This window comes from Porites lutea, chromosome 4, assembly GCF_958299795.1.
Source record: "Porites lutea chromosome 4, jaPorLute2.1, whole genome shotgun sequence".
NCBI lineage: Eukaryota > Metazoa > Cnidaria > Anthozoa > Scleractinia > Poritidae > Porites > Porites lutea.
Window position 1 is genome coordinate 49,979,213 of NC_133204.1, and position 17,283 is coordinate 49,996,495.

Below are 17,283 nucleotides of genomic sequence, written 5' to 3' on the forward strand. Positions count from 1 at the left end.
TCCCATACGTCAATTTCCCTGGGTGTAATTTCCCCCTTTTTACGTGCCGCAGCGATATGTTTGTTGACGCCGTGTTTGTTATCCTGATCAGTAAATCAGCATTCTGAAAACAGAAAAAAGGTGTATTTTGGGGGTAGAGACTAATCCAGACTAATCCAGAATGCATTCCTATTCCAGAATACTGCCAATTGAACGCACCCAAAGTAAGCTACGCTTTAAACGCTTGTCACAAGACGAATTTACGTTTTCCATCAACCCATTCGTTCCGCTTACCTACAATGATAAGGTCTGTTCTCTATATACAAAAAATATATATTTTTAAAAATTAATTAACATCTCTTGTATCTAATATAAACACAAATCACAATGTTTTGAATCTTGACAAACTGCCTCCATAATTTTTAAGGACGAACCCCTTCGCCCTGACAGTACAACACCAAAATCTTATCACCATATGAATATCATTGTTATTACTAAGAGGATCTGAGTACTATCATTACGAAAGCAGTCCCTTGCTCTCCCCAAGTTGAACCAGGTTAAAGCACCTATTGTAGCAGTGTTACTGGTCCATGGCCGGCCGAGGATACTACTACTTTGTAGACTGCACGGTTCTCCCTGTAATCTATATCTCTTTATTATACATTCAAAATATTTCGCCTTTTCTGATTGGCTCAAATGCCCCACCTAATTCATAGGTAGCTGGCCTTGACCCAATTTGGAGGATGCCAGCAAAATACCATCGATTCGATGGTATTTTGCCCACGAAGCATCGTTCCCAGGCGCGGCAGCCTTGCTTTTTATTCCTGAATGAGCTAAAAGACGGCGTTTTCACGGTTATCCTAAGACGAAACAGCGGAATATCGGACTAAAACTGAACGGAAGAAATTCAAGAATAACAAAAAGTGTTGCTCGATGAATGTTACCTACTTTTTGAAGAGTATCTACAAGAAAAAAATCTTTTTTTAGTATTTACCAAATCAGTGAATATCAATTTTCGCGCGTTTTGATTGGCTATTCACTGTTTTGCGATCGGAGCCAAGATGGCGTCTTGTTTCGAGACATTTTCGGAAGATGGAATTTGAGCGATAAATGAAGCAGTCGTACAAAGAAATGCCAGAAAAGCGACGAACTTTTGCTTGTCGATGCTTAATGGTAGGTAGAAAATAATTTTCATGCTGAATTTGCAACAAAAGTCGTAAAAATCACTTGACAAAATCCCCGAAATGTTTGTAAATTGTAAACAAAGTTCCTACTAAGTAATTTACAAAAAGTTATTTTCTTCATTTTTCTCCAATTGATTTAGTACATACTAAAACAACTATCCCCTTAAGGGTCGGTGAACGGCGCTAGATAAACACCTCGACGCTTCGCGTCTTCGTATATAATACTACTATTCCGCTCTCCTTCGGGAGACAGTTGTATAATATTCAGAAACCGTTCCGAGAAATAGGCCAGAGTTTTGAAGAAAGTCTACAAGGAGATAAGCTTGTTAATATTTCGAGTGAATAGTAAAAGAAATAATGAATTCGGGTTTCGTATTATGCGAAGAATTATGCAGATCTTGAAGGCTATTTTCCTCGATTTCTCATCATACTCATTCAATAACTGTTAAATAGCTGATGCATTAAGATCAGACGAGGTAGAGATTGATGACATGATGATATGATGATCAAGGTCTTCAAGGGCTCGCGCAGAGCAACCGACTTCTGTACTTCTTAAACGCTTGTAAGATACTCGACAATTTCAAGGGGTCCACCATTCTGTACAAGACCAGCTGTGAGAAAAAAGGAATATCACCATAAATATTCAAGAAAGCATCATCTTTAGTTTTACACTAAGGTGGTTTGTGTAGTGGATAATCCTGAATACAAACTGCCAGGTACAGGTTAAGACCTTACTCCTTACAGGGGTGTTAAAGAGAGTTAAAACTACTGCTTCAATAAAATTTCGTAAGTGTAGGTTTTCGACGTGAAAGATGAAAATATGTCCAGAACTGGAACATTCACTGCTAATAAAACACTTTACATCAGCTTAAAATAATTTCTGGCAAGGGAATCTATTCTTTCTATCAACCACGGTGTCAATGGAATTTGTTGGAGGTCCCAACTCCTTTCTTCACTGCCTCTCCCGATCCACTCATGTTACATTTTCCCCCAGATTTTACCATGCAAATTTTAATCCAGAATCAGTTGACAATAATTATTCATTAACACAATACAAAGGACTGTTCCTAGTACGTTGAAACGTTCAGTAATGCACATTACAAGGACTAACTCGCCAGAACTGTTTTGCAACAAAAGCCCAAACTAACCTAACACCCAGATTTCTTTCAGCCTTCAGAGTAACATGCACCTAGGACATCAAACAAGTTAGCACGTACGATGTTAAATTACAGGTAAGTTGCAGTGGTTTTATGTTATGTTATGCGGTAGAAACAAAAACAACCTTAAAAGCTATGGCAAGTGCCCGCAGGCTCAGGATTATAAAAAAAAAATCGAGAAGCACTAGCATATACAATACAAAGTACAAACCAACTAGACAATCACTGCACTGAGACTAGAAAAAATTAATTTCATTTAAAATTTATATTAAAAGCGACAATTATTATAATTTTTAAAGGTATGTTACATGTAAGGCTCAAACCCTAGGAATTACAAAAAGCAACCAGAAATTAATTATTATGTGCAATACTCTTGTTAGACATAATGGATAAGAAAGCGTATTTGAGACAGAGCAATAGCAGGGTAAACAGATAGTTATTGACGCAGTCTATGATGTAAATAATGCTCTTAGTTAAGTGAGTGAGAAGGTTAGGTCGCGGCAGACCAATATCATTAAAGGTTGGCCATACTTCTCATCAAATAAAACAATTACAAACCTTGATTTACGGTATCTCCAGAAGAATTCATCTTGAAAAATAAGAATATAGGCTGAGAAGTAAAAAAAAAAAGAAAAGATGTGGAAACAAACTGTGTCAGTTAAATTTATTAATAATTACCCAGCCTGGTTCGTACTCTTTTGAGCTCTTCCATGACCCTTTTAAAGTTTTCAGAGACCTTAGGCTAAGCTGTCACTTTCAAAAATTTTAAAAACTTTCCATGTTTTACGGTATTTTTGGACCTTAAAAGAGTTTAACAGACACAGACTCTGGTGCCCACCAAAATGCGTACCATTTGCGTTGTTTAATTACTCCTCTTTACCTCACATTGCCCTTGTCTTGTCACTTGAAGTAACTAATCTATCAAACAGAACTTTAATGAGGGTGCGACAGAGAACCTGGGAACGAGGTTGTGTTACCGCTCAATTCAAGTAATGTAAACAAAATCAGACTTTTGGTAGCGTACATGTCTTCTGACGGGCTTTAACAAGCCATCGGCAAAATACACTAAGGATGTAAAATTACTCAAATATAGCTGATAGTCACCAGATAGCGATAGGTTTTATAAATTTAGTTCTAATAGCATAACTCCTCGGGTATGCACGCAGTTTATAGCATAAGCAAGCAGAGTTCAGAAGCGAGATTGTAAGCATAGTGCAGATTTCCCATCACGCCACTCCGACGGACAGTCTTCTGGCCTTTCTGTTGTTTGTATTCTGTTATATGATTTGACTGTAGTTTTAAGTATTTGTGTTAATCAGTTATCTCGGGTGTATTTACTTGCGTTTAAGTGTTCTCGCTGTGATAAAGACTGTCAGATCCCAAAACGTGTGCGTGGTGGTTTAGCTGCAACTGATTCAGATTATTTGAAATGTCATGCTTTACTCGCAGCACTTCACTTTCCACTGGAAACTACTAGTTTCTTAAAAGTAAATGCAATTGTTGCGATTCTATAAAGAGACTTTCAAGATGCAACCTGATGTGCACTGCATTGGGATTTTTTCTGTTTGGTCAGCTTGACCCTTATTCTAAATCTTATTTACCTTGTGGTCACCCATGCAGGTTTGTTTTCCTATCATGTCATACACCACTGGAAAGCTTTTCCTCTACAGTTTAAGATAAACACAAATAATGCTGTATGATGCCAATGCAAGACTCGTTATCGTACATCAAAATAATCTGGCAACAACGTGTGTATGTGACTGACAAAACAAACATTCTGAATCTACGCAGGTTACACATTCTGAAGTAATTTTACGTATTATAATAATACTGCTTGCCCCAGGCTAGGTTGATAAGTTGGGGCAAAACTGCAGTAAAGTCATTGATAACAGGAACATCAGCAGTGAAACAAAATGTTGTGCACCAGTGGAACTAAACTGTGTTACGTTGCACCAAAGCCAGTCTTCGGCCATCAAACCTTGCCCCACCTTACCGTCAGTCAAGAACATGCGCACCTCTCGTATGACAATTGGTTTAATGTGACAATAGTTACAACTGTGCACAGAGACCAACCTCCACTATCAGTGCTTTCCAACAATGACTCAAGAAGATTCTGTCACACCATGATGGACATCTAAATTATTGTTGAAAAAGAATGTCTGGAATTAGTACTATGCTCATAATAATGCATGAATACCAAATGAACATAATACAGTGCAGCCGACTCTGGGAAGTCAGTTGTATTTTGCCGCAGGGTACCGTAAGGCTCAACTCGGCATCCCACTGAGTGACTATTTAGGGAAACGCCATAGGAAGTAGAACAATAGTGTCATTGGTAAAACCACTGGTTATACAATAAAAATGTTATGTAAAATGCTAGGTTAAAAAACGGAAAAGAAGGAAAACAAACAACGAATGAGTAAACTGCATTTTTTGGTACCTTGAATCCCCATAAACAGTTGTTTCTTTAACATTTTCACTGAAAGGATAACTGAAAAAAAATACAGCTATAAATATCACATCATTTAGTTGACTGTAACCATTTTTTTAATAATAACATAAATTTCCTCTTTCCTTGATGCACATGTAGGCAAAGGCTGTTTCTCAATGATGAGAAATTTGACATTTAATGTGGTTGGAAAGCTGACTAAGATTGATGGACAGTAAATTATTAAGAATATAAACTGTAAGTTTGAAAATAAAATACGTTGATTATAAGGGCCTACAGTTATCTGACTGATTCATTTAAAATTGCTGAAATACACATGCAGAGAAACACTGCAGTCTTTACCAAACAACACAATTTGTACCTGGGAATAAATGAAATGTTATATTCAAACAATCTGTCCTGGAAGGCATCAAACTCTCTGTTGTATTTTGAAAACTTCTTTCCATTATGATATCGAAAGATACTCTCATCGTGAAACTTGAAAATTCTAGGTTCTAGTGTAAGAAAAACCTGAAAAATTAAGAACACATGCAGTTCACCTTTAAGATGTCATTAATAAACATATCAATCTTAAGCTCTACATGTAAATACGTAGGATGGAAAAGGGTAAAAAGTTTCTCCGTTGTTGTTTTATTTAGAGCCATATACACTGTAATTATCCTGGTTCCATAATTATTGTGGAACAAGTAGCATAAACTGCAGTATATACCTTGTCAGCCTTTTTTCTGTCTCTAAATATTATCTTTGATGTACTACTCTCACCATCTTTTCTGATGTGCTGTTGTGGTAGCCCAGCACAGAGAGACTACAAAATAAAAAAGCACAGGAAAAACATTAAAACACTTCAACCAGCTCTACTGCAAACATGGTAAAAAATAAAGAACTCCTTACAGTTTAAACAAGCAAAATTATTTAAGAATTGAATATCTTCACTGTAGAGACAGTGCAAAATGACTTGTTAAATTATTATGAATGTTTATTTATTTATTTACATGTATTTATTAATTTATACAGGAACATCTGTTATGGCATGGCTAATTTAAACAGAGTCCAATTAAAACAACACACAAAAAATTCAAAGAGAATTAATATACAGAGATAGTAAACTTCTTGATGTTCATTCTGCAAATGTAAGGGTGATAATTAGAGGATTCTCTTCTCATCAGAGAATCCCCTTTTTACTCAGGGATTATCCACGAATATTGTGGGGAATCTGTATGTAAATTTGTCACTCACTCGAAACCGGAAGTTCCATGTAATTAGCCAATTAGGATGGATAGTATTTCAAGCAATCATAACACAGCTTCCACTTAGAAAGCTGTGACACGCATGGCTTGCTTAACTTTTCTCTAAACTTGACCCCCAATCTCATGATTTTTAGGGAAATAACATTCTGAAATAAAATGTTTCTATGGCTGAATAAGAAAGGAAATGTTTACTGCTGCTGAATCGTAATTGAATCTCCTCGGGTTAATGCAGAGAATTGCAAGCTGTACAACTCCGTCAGCAAGAGACTTTGCGACAGTTTAGCAAGACACTTAATATTGCTTTGTTGGACATATGTTCTTCAAATGCAACGAAATGAGTTTAAGTACGGCTTTAACCGTCAAAACCATGCTTGTTTTCCTCCAAAATATCTTTCAGTCCTTCATAAATAAGGCTCAACCAGCTTTAACCACTGTCATACAGCAGAATTTCATGGGCAAAAGTGATAAAGATAATGAAATCAACAATTCTGTTTAACATTAGTTGTCCTGGCGCAATAGATTATGCGTTGACCAAACACATTGAAGGCATGGAGTTCGACTTCCACCATAGCAAACTTTTTTTTACATTTTTTTTATTCGTCTTGTTTTGTTTTTATCTTACAACATATTTTCATTTTTTGACAGACGTGAAATATACTGGTATAGACTAATCGCAAGTTCATTATCAGCTTTCATTTCTACAGTAATTAATCCTCGAGTAGCCATAGGCACCCTTCGATTGGTTTTCCTCTATTTCTCAGAAAATCTCTCTCTGGGCCTTGTGTTTAAAACATAGAACATTTTATATTGTACCGTACAGCTGCAATATAAACAATGTACAGGTGGTACCATACCTCGACCACCCTTTTGTTATCAAGTCTGAAGTTGAAGTCACCAAATAACACATGAGGAGCCATAGGAAGGCAGCTATGGTGTAATCTGACAAAAAAAGATTGATATATGCATAAAAATGAGGGCACCATAACTGTACCTTGCCATTTCTGAGGGCCCTAATGTCACACTATAAAATTCTTTTCATTCCACAGGCCAAGATAATTATTTTAGGTCTGACTTGGGAGCAAATGACTCCTCTTACGAGTACCAGAATACAAGGTTTCATTTGTTAGATGTAATAATTTTTATTTGATGGTAGATGTGTCAACTAACCTATCAAGCACATGATCCAGAGCTCTCTTACGATTTTTAGTGTACTCAGAAGGAGTCTGAAAGGCATTGAAGCAAGAAAGTCAAAACACGAAACTGATATTAAAACTCATATTCATAAATGCTGTGGTTAATATATTTAATTTATTATCAAGTTAGATGTTGTAATTTAAACAAAAGACAAAGAAAGTGCCACGTTTAAATAAATGATATCATTTGATGAGAACTGACATATTACAAAAGCAAAAAATTGTTCCTACCATCTCTACGGACACCAAATTTGAAGCATCATGAAAAAGGTGAATATTCAGTAAATCAAACACACTGCAATGTAAACATTAACACTCACTGAACTCAAGTAACAAAACAGATGGAAATTTATGGGCTTTTTACCATTATAGTGATAAAAATCAAAACTTCAGCCTAAATGCTATTGTCACAATGTCACTATATCCAAACAGACATGGATCACATTACTTTACTCCCAGGTTTTACTTACTCCCACTTCTAGAGATTTCGAACTTTATGCCCTTTTACCCAAAATGTACACCAAGTACAACCTTTAAAGCCTTTCGTGTAAAGACGACAACCCTTTTTTAAAGGCCAATTATGATGACATGGCCAGCCTGTGGTCAGGTCATTTCACCTGCCTCTAGCAATTTGTCAGCACTAGATGTACATTGTAACCGATTTGGACAATGGAAAATGATAAAATAATTTGCATGCTGTAAAGACTCTTGTCACATTATATGAACCAGCAAGAAAAGTGTTATTTATTCAAAATGTGTGCATATTTAAAACTCAGGGCCCGGGCCCACTTCATGTAATAGACATGAATTATAATACTTTGTGTTTATGATACAAATTATCACACCAGTGAAAACACATGCTTGCGAGAATATAAAAAGTTAGTGTATTTCTTAATAATAAAATGTTACAAATGTACTGACAATAGTGTCATTTACCACTTGTTTATTTTCCACCTGGTTCTCATAAAGCCTTTGCGTGACCATTTAAACTAAAAAGGAGACACAAAAAATATTACTAAACAATAAAGCTCAAAGATAAAAAGACAAGGGGACTTGCCTCCCAACCAGTACAATCTCTAGTCAACAGTGTACATGCAAAGGGAGAATCTGGAGCTGTTCATCAGCATGTGAATTTACTCTTTGCGAAAAAACTCATGACAACAGTGTAATGAACTAATGCTTTAATAGTAGCTTACAAAAGTTAATACAAGCTCAATACAAGGTACATAACAAATAATTGCCACTGTTGTATAGATTATAAACCACAGCCCAATGGGCAATTCCAGAAAATATCCATACCCAACCACGGACGGCTTCCATGTTTCAACCCCCCGTTGCCTTCGGAAATTCCAAAATGTGTTACCCCCCCATGCCCTCAGAATTCCATAATCGTGAACCCCCCCCTACCCTTCAGAATTTCCGTTTTTTTGGAACTACATTTTCGACTTGGCAATGCCTATATGGACAAACGAACATGAATTTATGCCTCCTCAAGGCTGTGATCTAGCGGCGTCAGGCGACAAGCTTTACTCTTCAGCGACAAGAAAAACCTACCGCTAGTAGCCAGGCTGGGCAAACTTCTTTTTAGGTCCGAATTTGGCTATAAAAATAAACAACACTAACGGTAATTTTACTCCTCTTTGTTTTCTTGTGCTGTTTTGACGTTTACAAAGCAAAATAGCTCAAATTCAGACTGTTAAAATCTTTCGGCGGTCAAATATACCGTCGAGTCGTGTTGCGTCCTTTTATACGTCATGTAGTGTGCACGAAAAGTGTTCAAATCTGACAGGCGTTCCTTGTAAGCCAGGGACTGGTGCGAGTTTTTTTACTGTTCATCTGACGGGAGCAACAAGAAACTTGCAAGCAGTAAGATACATATTCAGTTTTTTTTCATGTGACAAGAAATTCATCAAGGTTAATGTGAAACCCACATTCTACTGTTCACTTCTATAAGTTAAGAGCGTAAACACGTGTCTGATCTATCGGTGCTTGTCTTCTACTTCCGCGGTCAAACGTTCGTGGTTTATTTACGAACTACAAAAGTCCACAACAATAGCGTTTTCAAGGAACTCATTCTACACTTTCTACTCCAGAAATGCCACCCGTGGAATTCCCCCATGCCTTCGGATTTCCAATTGTAAATACCCCCCATGCCCTCAGAATTCCATAATCGTGAACCCCCCCTCCCCTTCGGAAATCCTAAAAGCCGTCCGTGGTATGGTATGGATATTTTCTGGAATCGCCCAATCAAAAAGTTTAACAATGGTAAAAGGGATAACTGGATAATAAGCAGGTGGAAGAACCTGCCTAAATTTGTGTGGTTTTTCATTAATACTACTCAAGGCTGTAGTTCATAAACAATTGAAGGGAGTCCAGTGGTCCGATACAGTGAAATTCTGGATGCCCAGCATGTAGGATTTCTATCACCCAGGGGCAAAAGAAAGGCCCCAGGGGCCAGTGGGTACTGCAACAGCACAGCCCTGACATGTAAAAATTGCTGGCTGCCAGCTAATATCGACTGGGCTCAAACCACATACATACCTTTGGAAAAAAGTCCAGAGGAAATTTTTCCTTTTCTAAAAAGGGGACATCTGTTAGACTTCCTATGCTAATCTGTAAAGTACATATAAAGTTTATTAAAATGTTCCTTACACAGGTATTAGACAAGGAAAAAATCCAAAAACAGAAATCAAGCTTGTTATTTCTCAGTTACTGGTTGTTCCCCCAATTATACATCTCTCTCACCGGGTTAGCTCAATGGGATAAGCCTAGGTCTGCTACTTAAGCGGGAGGCCGTAGGTTCAAGCCCCAGCTGGACCAACACTCAAGGTCTTTAAATAACTGAGGAGAAAGTGTTGCCTTTGTAATAACATCTGCAAACGGTTAGAATTTCTAGTCTTCTTGGATAAGGACGATAAACCGTAGGCCCCGTCTCACAAACCCTTACACATGTAATAAATCTGCGGGACGTTAAAGAACCCACTCACTCTTCATAAAGAGTAGGGCACGTAGTGCCCGGTGTACTGTAGTGGTCTATCTCACTTTCACACTCATGTATGGGGGCATCATTACTCATTCCTTCATTACTTGTAAGCTGCACCTTGAGCAGTCTGGCAAAGTCCCCCAACCAGTGTTGTAAATGATCCCTGAAAAGCCCTGAGGGGAGTGGATAATGAGATATGTACAATTTACTATTTATATCTTTCTTCATTAACACTCACATGCCTGTCTCTGTAGCTCAGCACACAGAGCCTGAATACCCAACCACCAACAACATTATTTATGCATACACTGTACATATACACTACAGGGATATCAACCTCAATCAATGGTAACAACCAAATTATCACAGGAAAAAAGCGATTTTTTTCAGTCTTTGGCTTAAGAAAGAGAAAAAAGAAAAACTGCGGGGCTACGTTTTGTGCTGTCCTACAGCACATTTTACACAATAAAAAACCCAGCTGGCTGATTCTGTACTTACTTCTTCAGCAATGATCCTCTTGAATGTACAATCTTGTATGCATTGTTAAAAAAAAAAACAGAAATAAAAAAGTGATTTTCGTGAGTACTTTACTGACACAAACACTAATTAAGCTGCAACATAAAGGAAACTGTGTCTACGTTGTACTTAAAAACTCACTGACAAGCTGAAAAACAGACAGAGATACTTCGTAGTCATGCACTAGTAACAACTCAGTTTGAATGAAAAAAGGTGCCATCAGTAACCAAGCAGTACCTTCAAAATCCCAAAGTGAAACATCATCTAAAGACTTGCTGATCAGATAAATACAACCAAGTGCCTGTTTATAAAGAAATATAAGTACAATCAAACAAATCTGATAAGTACCCATCACAAGCTTATTGTCATTTTTGATTGGCTTTATAATCCCCTGACTCATTCTTCATAACTAGCTGGTGCTGACAAAATTTGAAAGATTTGAGGATGTACATGTACTCATATTCCATCAATACAATGGTATACTGCCGCAATATACTGTAGCATCCCAATCTCATTTCCAAACAGATGTACATTGTACTCACACAGATGCATGTTCACTTGCCAAATACACTTCCCCCCTCCCAAACCAAGTTAAATCAAATCAAGCAGAGTAAAGGAAACAACTGTTCCATTGCTGTTATTTTTATGTGGTGTTGCTGGAAGTATTGTTTTGACAGACTATCTTTAACCATCTTTAATGCAGTCTAGCATCTGCTTTTTAAGGGGTTTCTTTCAAATTCGTTTGTTGGGAGTTTTAGATACTCCAGGTAAATATAAAATACACTGTATCAACAGTTCTTCAAATAGAAACCATGCAAGGAAAGAAAGATCATTAGCACTGCTTGTTTTTTTTTACCAGCAGTATCTTGACTATAAGAAGGTACTTTATGAAGTTGTCACTTAATCAGTTCTGTATTTATGAAAGTGGGAAATTTGCATGTACTTGATAGGGTTGTTTACAGACAGTTATATTTTCCTTAAGCTGAAAATTTCCCAAGCCAAACTGGGCAAATAATCTAAATATTCCACTCACCCAACAGGTTTTCACACTTGCATTAATGAGTGGGTGAGCCCCTGGCAACCTCCCTACAATGGCCTATACATAGAGTCACCGCCCAAAAGGGGTAAGTTTTCAGGCTTCAGGTATATGAAAGGGTAGGGAGTTCACCAGCTGAAGTATAAGAGATGGTAGTACAGGGAAATCTGTCATTTGGTCTGTAAAAAGGAGAAAAAGGGCTAACAGATGTATTTTATGGCTGATAAAAAGTCAAGAAAATGTGTGTTTTAAAATATTTGGAGGCCATGAATAATCTAAAGATGCTGAATAGGCACAACTGCGAGAACAAAACAAAGTCTCAACAGTAACCTGAACCTGGCTGGAGAAACAATAGGGACTTTAGCAGTGATGAAGGGAAGCTTCATTTACTGCTCCATGGACACTAAATTCAGGTTGTTCATCATAGTTTCCAACCTGATGTGTTTAACGCGGACTTTCAACTTCAAGTTGACCGATTTTTGCTTGACTAATTGAAATGCGCATCTTGAAATGAACACAAGGTGATCAATGTAAGTTAATTTATTTTACACCCAGAAAACAGACGTGGTTTTGTTTCCACTGATTTAAGAATGAAACTTTTGAAAGAGTTAAATATCTGTGAGCTGTCAGCAGGTGGTTCTTTAATATGAGGCTACACGGACATGAATTCTGGCTGTTCAAAGATCATAAGCTATACATTTTATTGAAAATAAACCTTATCAATTTTGTACATCTTATAATAATGTGTGTATGAAATAAATCCATAGATGAATGGTGCAGGAGCAGCAAAAGTTACAGCAGAACAAGGGCCAACACAAAAATAAGGTGAACCTAAATGTCATTACATCTCGTCATAACTAGTGCATCTGTAAAAGCTCATAATTTCACAGTAAATGTAACTAAATATTCTATTTTACAACCGAGCAAACTTATTTCAGTATACAGGGATTTCATTTTTTCTCACAGTCGTCAGCGGGGCAAGTAAGCCTGATGGCATACTTGCCCGATTACAATTTGAGTTGCCCGGACAAAAGTGCAGAATTGTGAAAAAATTAAAGAAATTGTGTGCAACTTGAACAGTTCTGATAAGCATGTTATTTCCGTTATAATAACTAAGAAAGGGTTTTAACTATACTCTTATGTACAACAGGCTAAACACAGTTTATTTACGTTTTAAGGGTTGCCACGGTCAGTCCGTCTGCCATGAACATGAAGTCAAGATGGTGCACTTATGTTTTACAGCATAAAAGGCAGCGGCTCCTGCATCACCTTTTTTCCGTTGAAGGCAGTGAAACGTCTCATAAAAATGCCACATCTTAATGTGTATCAGGCACCGGCTTCTACTTCACCTTTATTTTTGCCAAAGGCAACAAAACGCCTTTTTAAAAAATGCTGCATCTTAATAAATGCTGTCTTGTTTTTGACGAATGGCCCCTGAATGCAGTAATTCACAAAAAAACTGAGCCTGTCATCGTTTCGTAGAAAATACTGCGCCATGAAAGATGACGCCCAAACTTACGATTTCATAGCAGACGAAAGCTGCTTGTTATTCTCCATTATTCTAAAAGTTTTAAGATGATGAGAAGTAATCAGAACACAGGGAAAATGTACTGGGAATGTGGATCCCTGATTATATAAACATATACTTCTGAAATATTTATCAGTAATTCGCATGTGTATTTTGTTCACGACTTCACTTTTCTGTCTTGCATGGCCATGTGGAGATACGAAACTTCTCTTCGACTTTTGAAAAACTATTTCAAGAGTGAGCGCAATGGGAATTGCGTTGCGTGCTATTAGAATTGAGTAACGTGGGAATCATTGAAGCAGCAATTTTTGGCATAAACTGATGACACCTCCAGTGAGAAACCAACTAGAAATTTTGCTTAGCATTACCCCAAAGACTGAGGAAAACGGGCATTAGATTTGGTGTTATTAAAGTTTCTTTCAAGAAGCTTTCTTTTAGCTTGCCATCATTTTCGGCAGTGTAATGATAGTGCACCTGATCATGACGTTTCAAGAATTTTGGCCATGACACAATTAATGTACTTACAATTTTTAGGCCATCGCATGTTACGAGAATCATGTCCTGTGCTACAGGAATCGTGTGAAGAGGGTGGTAACTTACTTTTGAGCGGTACAGTAAGTCGCAGCCACTTTGTTGTAGTAACAATTGTGGAAGGGGAAAACATTAATTTAAAGGCCCTGTCAAACATCTCACCATAAAACTACTTCCAATTCACTGTTCTTCATTTTTTTTATTTAGGGTATCTGCTGTGACTTGGACGTGTGAAAAAGACAAAGCCCTTTGTAAGCAAATTCTACCAATGGGGCCATTTAGATTTCAACCAAGGACAAAAGAGAGTGGAAAAGCATGGTCGCAGGTTAATTACTGAGAATTTAAAGCAGATTAAGCCACTTAACATGAATGTTGACCAAAGAGCTGTCCGAGATTGATACAAGATACAGATGTTCCTACATTAAGTCCCACGTCCTGTAATAGATACAAGAGCAGGAACAGGGTTCTGGTATAGCACCTCCCGAATTGACCCCAGTTGAAGCAACTTTGGAGTAAATCATCAAGAAAGAAAAAGAGTTTGAGAAGCAGTACGGCAGTGAAGACTCAAACAAAAAAGGAAAGACTGAGAAAAACCAGAAAACAGGCAAAGAGATGCATCAGGAATCCCTCAAAACTTTTGCCCACACGAAAAGAAAGCTTTTGAATGGCAAAGAAGACACTGACACACCCAAGGGTAGAAACAACTGGTGATTCGGTACAGGTACGCTTATGTATCTTGAAGACAAATCAGAAAAAGAGATGGAGGTGAAGAAAGAGGGGTTACAGATGAAGAGGAAATTGCAAGAGGACCAACTAATGGAACAGAGAAGTATGAGACAACAACAGGCCCACATGATTGAGGCTGTCAGCACTATGCAGCAATCCATTCAGAGACAGCTTCAACAGCAAGGTGAGCTGCAGCAACAACAGCAGTAATGAAAAAATCAGTTGATAATGATGATGTTGCCAACTGAAACTGGCTTAACTGTACAATCAATAAATCCTCTGCAGATTTGAAGTGGAGCTCCCGTCACATGAATTACTTCTGCATAGTTCTGAAGGCTGGCTTGAGAGAGACATGGTTGGTTAAAATTCTTTAAACGGTGGTGGTGAGTTTGATAAATAAAATACATCACTTGGTAAGATTTCATACAAAGTTGCAGAACTGGTCTTGCAAATCTAGACAGCATATCGAGATATCAACAAGGATATGTAAATCCCTTAAGAAAAATGCACAGAGCTTCAATTCCATCAACTACAACACAGTTATAGCATCTAATTTGATCCGGCACCTGCAACACTTCAGCAAAAAGGTAAACATCTTTCTTGTAGAATCTAAACTCTGACTTGCATTCATCGTCAGTTAAAAGATCAAGATCAAATTGATCACAGTGCCATATAGAGAAGGTCAAGGTTGCTTGACTTGTTCAAATAATACAACAGCAAACATTCTTCATCATTGATCAAATTTTCACTGTGAGCAAAAAGCAACATATCTCTGACTTCTCTAAAAGAAGGCATACTGTATAAAGCAGTCACTGGTCAGGAATCTCAGTTTTAGAATCAACAGTTGCACAGATCAATAGTAAAAGACTAAATCCCTTTCGCCCACATCGCCGAGAAAAATTTTGCGCTATCATGAATTCCTGTGTGACCGACTCTTTCTTAAAAATATAGGACTTAAAGGCTTTTTTAAGAAAAATGCATCCAGACTAAAAATTACAACAATGTGTGAACAGTAATAAAAGCATGAAGCATTAAGGATAAATATTTTGAGCAAGTTACATTTTGTGGGACTGTTGAAAATAACGTGCAGAACAGTGGTTGCTATGGATTAAGGGTTTCTTTTTACACAGGAACTAATTTGTTGTTAAAATAAATTCAGACAATGTAAATACGTTTACATCATAAAACTCTTGAATAACTTAAAGAAATAATCTATTTGACTATTTACAAACCAGCATACTGGTCCTTTTAAAGTATTTTTAACAACTAAACAACATTTATAACGCTAAATAATCATGAATAATAATAATAATAAAACTTATTGCTAAGAATGTAGCCCAAAAATACAACTTTGTAATAAATATACATGTATAAGCTTAAATTCGCCACAATATTTTCAATCCACTGACAGCGGTAGCATTTCCATTTTCTTTGAAGGAGATACAAACTTTAATATGTTAAGAAAGTTTCCATAATGGATATTTAACAATAATAAGGGATTAAACTATGCAGGGAGCAGGAGAAACAAAGGAAAGCAATTTGACTTTTAATTAAATATAACCTACACACCGTGTAACGTTCTTGTACGTGATAATCTTGATCAAACCACGCACGAGCTCTGTCAAATTTTTCCTTCACTTGAGACTGACCAAGGAAGATTCTTAAAATGAGGCAAAACATTTGGATTCAGAGTTCGATCGAAGGAATTCTAACCAAAGACATTAAAATTTTCTAACAGCAGACCTGGAAAATTTGAGTTCAATAATGACTTAAATTAATCGAAAAATATAAGCTTAAAAAATTGACTTGTACCTCACGAACTCCTTCACGTTTTGCAATGATTCTTCGCCAGATTCTTTACCTCCACTTTCTTGAAAGTGCAAAGCCACGAACTTAGGCTTCAATCTTGTTATTGTCTGATAACCAAAACCCCACATCCATTAACAATAAAGAAAGTTTAAAATTTGCTAAAGATAACTCAAAAGCCAGCGCCGTGTAACCTCACAGAACAAAACGTAACTTACCGACAAGGTTTCGCGAATCCAGCGCTCCTCCAAACCACCACGCTGTAACAAAATGGAAAATTACAAGGTATAAAAAAGTATAATTGCCGACATGGGAATAAATAAAAGTAGCCTCCTTTTGTAAACAACACGCAAAAGCAAAACAATCGAGCTCACGTCGCTCGTTTTTGACTTTCGTAGAGTTGAGCCTTTAGCTTAAATGTTTATATATTATTACTATAAAACAATTTGATTGAAGGAAAATGACAACATATCAACTTTTGCAATGTGATCTATTAACGATAGATTACACTTGCTTGAAACCGGTAAAATTTTCAACAAGATACGTACGTATTCAATCCCCGTAACAACATCACGGTGTCGTATTTTGCGTAACTTTGGAGAAAAAAACATTAGAGTTTTTTAGGTTACTCACATTTTCAAAAACTGAACCGACGTTCGCTGTTATTAGTAGCACTGGAACTAAGTGCTCTCCCATTTTCACCTGTCCATTGAGGCGAATTCAGCAATCCTCCGCATATTTACGCTCCGTCGTTTCGCAATAAGTCTTTACTTAGCGCCTTTCCGTTTCCTTTTCGCGCCAGTTAGGGCTTCTGGGATACTTTTACTTGCCGGTACGACCGTGTTCAGCGTGTTTCCGAAGGTTTTCCGACCACAGTAGAGAAACTTATCTCACAAAACACGAATTAAAATTATCCTTTCTGCGTCCAAGTATTTGTTTTGGGGTAGA

At 37.1% G+C, this 17,283-nt stretch overlaps 1 protein-coding gene across 2 annotated transcripts; it reads right to left on the reverse strand.

Annotated features, from left to right (window-relative positions):
- Positions 1-223: 223 nt before the first annotated feature.
- On the reverse strand, positions 224-17,130 carry LOC140933974 (inositol polyphosphate-5-phosphatase A-like). 2 transcript variants are annotated; one of them, XM_073383661.1, is made up of 19 exons: positions 16,969-17,130; positions 16,554-16,595; positions 16,342-16,445; positions 16,099-16,189; positions 10,946-11,009; positions 10,691-10,722; positions 9,751-9,822; positions 8,146-8,198; positions 7,441-7,504; positions 7,184-7,239; positions 6,871-6,955; positions 5,479-5,574; positions 5,131-5,279; positions 4,761-4,811; positions 4,394-4,454; positions 3,922-3,984; positions 2,879-2,930; positions 2,312-2,352; positions 224-1,774 (listed from the first exon to the last, which is right to left on the reverse strand). In XM_073383661.1, the coding sequence occupies exons 1-18, from the start codon at positions 17,029-17,031 to the stop codon at positions 2,330-2,332; spliced, it is 1,221 nt and encodes a 406-aa protein (XP_073239762.1). In that variant the 5' UTR covers positions 17,032-17,130; the 3' UTR covers positions 224-1,774; positions 2,312-2,329. The 2 variants fall into 2 exon arrangements, with proteins under 2 accessions (XP_073239762.1, XP_073239761.1); XM_073383660.1 differs by lacking the exon at positions 2,312-2,352 and having other exon boundaries at positions 16,969-17,129.
- Positions 17,131-17,283: the final 153 nt, after the last annotated feature.

Bases quoted from the DNA above. Each gene is read 5' to 3' on its own strand.
- LOC140933974 (XM_073383660.1), bottom strand. From the start codon at position 17,031: ATGGGAGAGCACTTAGTTCCAGTGCTACTAATAACAGCGAACGTCGGT. The intron at 4,812-5,130 runs GTACAAATTGTG...ATTTTTTTTCAG, and splicing joins AACATTTCATTTATTCCCAG to TTATCCTTTCAGTGAAAATG. The intron at 4,455-4,760 runs GTACCAAAAAAT...ACAATAATTTAG, and splicing joins ACTGTTTATGGGGATTCAAG to ATGTCCATCATGGTGTGACA.